This window comes from Scardinius erythrophthalmus (genome assembly GCF_964197995.2).
Source record: "Scardinius erythrophthalmus genome assembly, chromosome: 4".
NCBI lineage: Eukaryota > Metazoa > Chordata > Actinopteri > Cypriniformes > Leuciscidae > Scardinius > Scardinius erythrophthalmus.
Genome location: NC_138224.1, coordinates 36,628,281 through 36,637,053, shown reverse-complemented (window position 1 = coordinate 36,637,053; position 8,773 = coordinate 36,628,281). Strand labels below are relative to the sequence as shown.

General features: G+C 39.6%; 1 protein-coding gene across 1 annotated transcript; it reads left to right on the top strand.

The window, feature by feature from the left end:
* Positions 1–1,449: 1,449 nt before the first annotated feature.
* Positions 1,450–7,229, top strand: LOC308689821 (BEN domain-containing protein 5-like). The gene is made up of 7 exons (XM_081363850.1): positions 1,450–4,329; positions 4,793–5,070; positions 5,626–5,753; positions 5,962–5,997; positions 6,153–6,199; positions 6,720–6,927; positions 7,044–7,229. The coding sequence occupies exons 2-7, from the start codon at positions 4,862–4,864 to the stop codon at positions 7,169–7,171; spliced, it is 756 nt and encodes a 251-aa protein (XP_081219976.1). The 5' UTR covers positions 1,450–4,329; positions 4,793–4,861; the 3' UTR covers positions 7,172–7,229.
* The last annotated feature ends 1,544 nt before the right edge of the window (positions 7,230–8,773 follow it).

Below are 8,773 nucleotides of genomic sequence, written 5' to 3'. Positions count from 1 at the left end.
TGTAATGACACATCAAGGATGTTAAGAGGCTAAAAGCAGGTTTAAAACTTGCCCCATTGAAGTCAACAGGGTGCAAATTTTAAAAAGAGGATAACACGGTGTAGGCAACACCGATTTTCGTCGTTGTTCTCTGTATTGACAGCACTCCAAATGTACAAAAAAAATGAGCTCAATGTTAAAATTGACCGGAGTTCTCCTTTAATTGGCCGTCCGATATTATTGGCCAATCTGAACTAATTTAATTTAAATCGGTATTGGGGTTTATAACAGCCAATTAATGACAATGGTTCTCCCTAATTCGTCGCTTCTAAATACTCTTTAACATCGCTTACATTTGCTAAATTAGATTACCCACAAATCTAGCTAATGCCATGTTTGTCACTGGAAGAGTGATGACCTTACTAAGCAGTTAAACTATAGCGTTAACTTATTCTTTATTCCATAAACCTTTATGATGCAAATAAATATCATGAGTTACAGAAATTCCAACGGTAATATTTTATTAATTGAGGAAGGTAGGTAAAGGTAAACTGTGGCGAGGGGGGCGTGGTTCTGCGCGGTCTATAATGGGAGAGAGAGAAAGGAGACAAGCGGTATGTAAGTAGGTCAAGTGCAAATGACAAACACCTGTGTCTTATTGCAGTAATTGGCGTGGAGAGACGGGATATAAGCCGCTGTCGACTCAGAGACGAGAGAGAGAGGAGGACTAGGACTCGTACGTCGGAGGTGGAGAGAGTGATCGGAGAAAGTGAAAAAGTGTTGTTAAAGGACAATTCCAGTGAAAAATTAACCTAGGGGTAATTAACACATGGTTACCGAGTCGATAGTTCCCTGAGATGCGTTTTCATGATAATCGAATATAAAGTGTTTTATCTTTAAAAACAGATTAGCTCTTAACAATAGTATATGGGGCACAGAGTAAGTAAAAGTAAATCGCTAGTTATTACCACTAACAAGGCTTATCTGTTTTTAAAGATAAAACACTTTATATTCGATTATCATGAAAACGCATTTTTCACTGGATTTGTCCGTTAATGCTGTAGCGAGGCTACGGTGCAAGCGCTGTGTGCGCGCCTTTTGTTTATTATTGTTTTGAGTAATAAAAGCATGAGTCTCAGTCACGCCGACCCCAACTTCATCACATAAACTTCTGTAAGATGCTATGTTTCTGAATTCTCTTTTCTCATGCTCTCCATACTTGTGCATGTTATATGTGGCACAGTACTATTGTGTCATTGAAAAACGTTCAATTATCTGTGCTCCTAAATTTTGGACTGTGCTCCTAGATTTTTTTAATTAGGAGCACAAGTGCTCCTAATAAAAAAAAAGTTACCAGAGAGCCCTGTTATCGGGATATGTATCGTTATCAGGGTATGAAATAGGATATGACATTTTGGTCATATTGTACAGCCCTACTGACTGCTGTCACAGAACGGGTTGTGCCCTGACCTCAAGATTTGCGCAGCTTGAACCTGGTCTAACTTCACTTTCATTTTCTCCGTGGTTGGCAGCAAGAGGCAGTACCTGAAAGCACAAAGAAACATTTGAAAAAATAATTCAACAAAACATGCACCAAACAGCAAATGGGTGTTTTAAAATGAAGGCTCATAAAAGCAGGATACAGTCTAGGAGACACTACATGTCTTTTTTTCCACCATAACAATCCAGTTTAACAACCGCTTTTTATTCCTGCTGCTATAAGGACTCGGAATTGACCCTTCGCCTAAATACGGTTGCTAAGCCACGATTGGCCTGTTGCGGTTTTCGGGCGTGACCCACTCATTTTTACCGTCTCTAATTCAGCGCTTATACCATGGTCTGGGTGAATACTCGATTCTGACTGGCTGCAGGGTGTCCATTAAAAAGTGATAGAGGACACCTAGTGAATAACCTGTCAGGCGTAACCAGGGAAACCAAGTTATTGTTTGTAAAAACTTTAGATTTCGATTGTAAAACTAATTAAAATATAAACTAATGTTTTAAAAATGTGTTATTTGGCAAGTAACCATGGTATAAGCGGACTTCGGCGGAAGTACGCTGAGCGTCGTACGGTTCACGCCTCGCCGTCGTCCATTAATACCTGACAATGGACACCTCGTCAGGCATTAACCCTTACATAATCTCTGTTCACTTTTCATTTTTTTAAGGTAATGTTGTTAAAACGGATTTTTTTTTCTTTCGTAAAATTGGTATCGGAAAAAGTACCATTCAGGAACCGGTATCGAAGTCAAGGTATCAGTATCGAATTTCTTTAAACGATACCCAGCCCTACTTTTAGACAATAATTTCAACAACAACAACAACAACATGCAACAAGCCTGTAAGGTGTGGTTGGTAGAAGAGCTCACCATGTTGGCCGTGTCATCTGGATCCAGCTGAAGATGAAGATCGCCAGATGGAGACATTGTCTGCACAGGATCAAGAAGAACAGTACTAAATGTAGTAAAGCCCAATTATGTCTTTTACTAATTTAAAAAGTAGATCCATCTCTCACCCAGACTCAGGGGCGAAACTACCCAGTGTCAGAAAGGTATGCAGCAACAATTTTGCAAATAAATTGTCATTTATTAATACAATTGAAGGGGGTGTTTCATTATGACACAGGCCCTTATGGGCAACCTTGCTCTCACCTCAACATCTGCAGTGCTCAGGTGTGGATTGATTCTGTCCCCTTGATCTATGTGGTCACCGGTGAAAGCCAAAACCTGAACAACCAGGAGTAACTTTTAGACAACAATTTCAAAAAACAATATGCCACAAGCCTGCAGGTGTGGTTGGTAGAAGAGCTCACCATGTTGGCCGTGTCATCTGGATCCAGCTGAATATCGCCAGAAGGAGACATGGTCTGCACAGGATCATGAAGAGATGGCACAAGCACAGAGTAAAAAAAACTGTACTCAATGTAGTAAAGCCTAATGGGAAATTATGTATTTTTAATTAAAAAAATAATAATTACTCTCTCACCTCAACATCTGCATCTCCTGAACCATCTGCCACCTTTAAAAGAACATCTTCAGGTAAGACTGAAGTCATACATTCTTTGAATACAATATAATTATATAATATTGATACCCAGGATTACAACATATTTCTCATGAACTGACTTACATCCAAATGTCCTCTTTTCAGTCTTGCACAGGGAAATGTAACTCTGCTCTTAGGCTCTAAGTACAATTTGTACTTGCGTTTTGACATTCTAAAATTAAAAAAAGGACATAATAATTATCAGACATATTCATGAATAGGATGTTGAATTTACAAAGTACTTACGTTACTAAAATAAGGGTATTAATAAATCATATTTATCAGGCAACATTGTTGGAAATGTTTTCTAATCCTTTGTCTGTCTGTATTAATTGAGCTTTTTAGTTTACCAGCAATTTGCCAACTAGATAACTAGGATTATTGCACTAAAAAGTGTGACACTTAGTTGCCAGATTATTTTGTACAACTGATGCAGCCTCAATTCAACAGTTCTGTAATAAATCCTACTCCATGAAGATGATAAGACTGCTTTATACTGCTATTGTTGAAACTGCTTTAGAGAGTTGTTGATTCAACATTATAATCATTGTGGAACTGTGCTGTGTTATACAGACGTGTTTAATAAACCATTTAACTTTATCATTCTATAATGGGAGCTAAGACACACGTCTGTAACCAAGGCAACAGTGCATCTCGCGCTTCCCGCCGTTAGAGTTAAATTCGCTCGTGAGGTAACCGTTACTTGTCATTTTACAGACAACTTCACTCAACAAATCTACTTAAATCTACCTAACTATACAACAGAATAGAAAATATGTTCGCCTATGTGAAATATATAGAGGACGGGTGTAAAGAAATCGTCCCCATATCCTACATTAAGGACTTTGACCTTAACGTTAGTGACCTCACTAAAACTTACTGGGTGCGCTGGCAAGAGAAGTTTTTCAAGGGACAAATATTGTTCCTAAAGGGTGAGTCGTAATAACGTTATCTCCAATAGTTCATAAATAACATAAATGTCCAACTTGGAAATACTTTAATAACTTACTAACGTTAGTAGTACGTCTATTATTACTGGGATACGAGTTTTGGCTAACGCGCTAGCAAAGCTAGTAAGCGCTTAGGACAGAGGACGCAATGCTACCGGTGTTAGTATTGCATGACAGAGTATAACGTTATAGCAGGTGCTTTCAAGTACTTACATTCAGTGTTATTAACATTCCAGAGTCCAGAGAAGAGATCGAGGAGGAACTGGCCAAGGGTAAGCGGGTCCGTGTGAGACTCCTGAAGGAGACCACGCCTCCACGGTCGCGCTCCGAGGCAGAGGAAGCCAAAGCAATAAATGTAAAGTTGATATTGCTGTTATAGTTCCGATGTTAGCTAACTTTTTAGTTGTGTAAAATTGGTAAATTAATGTTATTGGCTGCTGCTGATCTGCTATCGTTTTTCCTGTTAACTGTAATTACAGCTATTGCCAACTGTAATTACAGCTAGTGCCATCTTGTGGCACTTGAATGTAACTACAGAATGCAAGTTATAGTGAAAATATAACTGGTGGGGGGGGGGGGGGGATGTACTCCATAAACCATGTATGTACTGCAATGTATTTTTGTGTCTCTGACCACATACAGGTTATCAAATTATCACCATTATCAGGTGATAATATTAGGCTCCAATCATTAATCAATTCAATAATCATATAGGGTAATTGCTTTTACAATGCTTTGTTTGTTTTGTTTGGATGTGTGGGGGTCTTGCAATACACTGTGATGCTTTTTCCTAATTATGCTTTTATCCATGTTTTTAGACAAATCAGAAAAAAGCTGCAGAAGAGGCCAAACAAAATAATCTCTTAACCTTGCTAAAAGAGAGAAAAATGAGAAGAAAACAGTCTCCACTCTGCCCAACTCCAAGCAAGATAATGAGAGCTCAAACCCTGTCTGACTCATTGTCAGAAGAGGATGATGATGATGATGATGGTGGGGTTGTACCAGAAAAACTTTTTGAGGAGGCAAAAAAGAAGCAACATCTCTACCTAAAAAAAATAAACAATATGTCTCTACAACTACAGGAAACTACAAACAAGTAAGTGATTTTTGAATAGCCTTAAAGGAGAAGTTCACTTTTAAAATTAAAATTCTGTCATCATATACTCACCCTCATGTTGTTTCAAACCTGTATGAATTTCTTTCTTCTGCTGAACACAAAGGAAGATATTTAGAAGATTATCAGTAACCAGACAGTTTCTGGGTCCCATTGACTTCCATAGTATATTTTTTTCCTACTATGGAAGTCAATGGGACCCAAAAACTGTCTGGTTACTGATAATCTTCTAAATATCTTCCTTTCTGTTCAGCAGATGAAAGAAATTCATACAGGTTTGAAACAACATGAGGGTGGGTGAGTATATGATGACAGAATTTTCATTTTAAAAGTGAACTTCTCCTTTAATGTGTTCTGACAAGAGAATTGATCTTTAGCCCAATGTTTGATTTAACCTGCTTGTCAGAGCACCATAGCAGAACTAGGTGGTTATACTATAAGTATCTAGATAACACCTAATATATTAAAATATATATATATTTTTTCTTTCTTATAATGTCAGCTAATCATGACATACACTATGTCCGTCTATTATAGGTTAGAGGAGCAGGAGAAACTCAGAGCAGAAATTGAGGCAGAGAATAAAGAACTACGTTCTCTAAACATGCAATTGCAGCAACAATTGCTGAAGGCACTGAAATCCTCATCAACAGCAAAGTGCAGTGGTAAAGAGGACACCCCCCCCCCCAATCATCATTTAAACCAGCTAATAAGATACAAATTAAAGGAATAGCATTGGGATTGGGGAAGACTATAAGTTATTGGAGTACTTCAGCTGTGATCTTTGAGGGTTTATAAGTATATTTTTTGTTGTCATGTTTTCCATCATCTGTCATATTTGTGATATGTTTGTTTTCTTTCTAACTGTCAAAGACCCTGGAGCCCGAAGCCCAAAGGAGACCTTACAAAGTAAGGATATACATGTGTATATATAACAAATATATTACTCACAGTCACAGATATCTGAAATCTATCATGGTCCATATTTACCAAACTATAGGCCCTGATGCAAGAGGGTAAATATGTATATTGAGTACATTGACATTATTTTGTATATGTTGCAGAGTCTGACTGTTTGGTGGAACCATCTGTGTCTTCAAAGGGAGATGAGGTACAGTATTGCCCTCCCCTTACGAAAAAGAAGTATACTTTAAGTTCATTTTATAAAGTATACTTAAAGGAACCGTATGTAAGATTGTGGCCAAAACTGGTACTGCAATCACTTTCAAATTACTGTGGAGCGGTGTATCCCCTCCCCCTCCCCCCTGACTCAAGGTTGCCAGATAGGCTGCAACGTTGGCATCTGTCTTCAAATTCTTCTCCGTTTTCAGCCGTCTCCATCTTTCAAAGGAATGGTCAACATGATTTCTTAATGTCTAGTGACATATCAGGGCCATTTTATGATTACTTGAAATACATTTCTTACATACGGTTCTTATACATTCTTATTTTTAGTTTAAAAGAAGTATACTAATGGAACACTTGAATAAACATATTTTCCTAAGGCTCGTCATCTGTGTGCATGGATTAATATAAGAACCCCCAACTACAGTACACTTAAAGTTTTAATAAATTTTGTTTGCATTTGTACAATCTAGTACCTTGATTATTTTTGTTTTTAATTTTGTCAGATTCACTTGGGGGGAGATGTTCGAGTGCGCAGAGAGGCCTGGTCAAGGATTCAAAACAGCACGCGGGATTCCTTATTTGTCAAGGAGTTGGCAGTGGCAATCTGGGGCACTAAGACTCTGGGGGAAAGAAGTCTCACAGGGAAGGAATGCCCCACAACCAAAACCAGCAGGCAGCCTTTAACCCCCCAGAAACTTCAGACATTAAAAGGTAGCAGTAGCCACAAGGTCTTTGTGGGATGCCAAGTACTGGGTTATGGAGTAATACATTTTTATTTGTTCTGGTGCGACACAAGCATCACTATTTATCTGTTCATTTCTTTTCAGTCTGCTTCAAGGAGTGGCTTGACAGAAAGAATGTGGAGGAGACAGAGTTGCAGGCCAGATGGATAAAGGCCGGACGGTTCATCACAGAAAAAATAATGGACATTAACAGACTAAAAAAAAAACTTTAAAATGTGAGTATGGGGTTCCATTTGTGCCAAAAATGAGTCGACTGCTTTGTGCTTTGTACTACACATTTGTCCTTGTCAACAGTAACCTGCTAACATTTGCCTACTTTTTCAGATAAATTAGTATAAGTTGATGTGTATGCTCTCCGTTTATGTCGTTTTGTTCTGTCATCCTTACTGCATTGATCCTACTTTTTCAGGTAAATTACTAAATGTTGATGTGTATGTTCTTTGTTTATGTCGATTTGTTCTGTCGTCCTCAGTGTCATCTTAACTGTCGTCTTGTTCTGTCATCTTAACTGTTGTCTCGTTCTGTCGTCTTGTTCTGTCGTCTTGTTCTGTCGTCTCGTTCTGTCGTCTTGTTCTGTCGTCTTGTTCTGTCGTCTCTTTCTGTCGTCTTGTTCTGTCGTCTTGTTCTGTCGTCTTGTTCTGTCGTCTCTTTCTGTCGTCTTGTTCTGTCGTCTTGTTCTGTAGTCTCTTTCTGTCGTCTTGTTCTGTCGTCTTAACTGTTGTCTCGTTCTGTCGTCTTGTTCTGTCGTCTCGTTCTGTCGTCTCTTTCTGTCGTCTTGTTCTGTCGTCTCTTTCTGTCGTCTCGTTCTGTCGTCTTGTTCTGTCGTCTCTTTCTGTCGTCTCGTTCTGTCGTCTCTTTCTGTCGTCTTGTTCTGTCGTCTTAACTGTTGTCTCGTTCTGTCGTCTTGTTCTGTCGTCTTGTTCTGTCGTCTCTTTCTGTCGTCTTGTTCTGTCGTCTTGTTCTGTCGTCTCTTTCTGTCGTCTTGTTCTGTCGTCTTGTTCTGTAGTCTCTTTCTGTCGTCTTGTTCTGTCGTCTTAACTGTTGTCTCGTTCTGTCGTCTTGTTCTGTCGTCTTGTTCTGTCGTCTCTTTCTGTCGTCTCGTTCTGTCGTCTTGTTCTGTCGTCTTGTTCTGTCGTCTCTTTCTGTCGTCTCTTTCTGTCGTCTCGTTCTGTCGTCTCTTTCTGTCGTCTTGTTCTGTCGTCTCGTTCTGTCGTCTTGTTCTGTCGTCTCGTTCTGTCGTCTTGTTCTGTCGTCTCTGTGTCGTCTCGTTCTGTCGTCTCTTTCTGTCGTCTTGTTCTGTCGTCTTAACTGTTGTCTCGTTCTGTCGTCTCGTTCTGTCGTCTTGTTCTGTCGTCTCTGTCATCTCGTTCTGTCGTCTCTTTCTGTCGTCTTGTTCTGTCGTCTTGTTCTGTCGTCTCTGTGTCGTCTCGTTCTGTCGTCTCTTTCTGTCGTCTTGTTCTGTCGTCTTAACTGTTGTCTCGTTCTGTCGTCTCGTTCTGTCGTCTTGTTCTGTCGTCTCTGTGTCGTCTCGTTCTGTCGTCTCTTTCTGTCGTCTTGTTCTGTCGTCTCTGTGTCGTCTCGTTCTGTCGTCTCTTTCTGTCGTCTTGTTCTGTCGTCTCTGTGTCGTCTCGTTCTGTCGTCTCTTTCTGTCGTCTCGTTCTGTCGTCTCTTTCTGTCGTCTCTTTCTGTCGTCTCTTTCTGCCGTCTCTTTCTGTCGTCTCGTTCTGTCGTCTTAACTGTTGTCTCGTTCTGTCGTCTCGTTCTGTCGTCTCGTTCTGTCGTCTCGTTTTGTCGTCTCGTTCTGTCGTCTCGTT

Excerpts from the sequence above, each read along its gene's own strand:
- LOC308689821 (XM_081363850.1), top strand. The coding sequence starts at position 4,862 with ATGAGAAGAAAACAGTCTCCACTCTGCCCAACTCCAAGCAAGATAATG. Across the intron at positions 5,754-5,961 it reads ATCAACAGCAAAGTGCAGTG|ACCCTGGAGCCCGAAGCCCA; the intron begins GTAAAGAGGACA and ends TAACTGTCAAAG. Across the intron at positions 6,928-7,043 it reads GAAACTTCAGACATTAAAAG|TCTGCTTCAAGGAGTGGCTT; the intron begins GTAGCAGTAGCC and ends ATTTCTTTTCAG.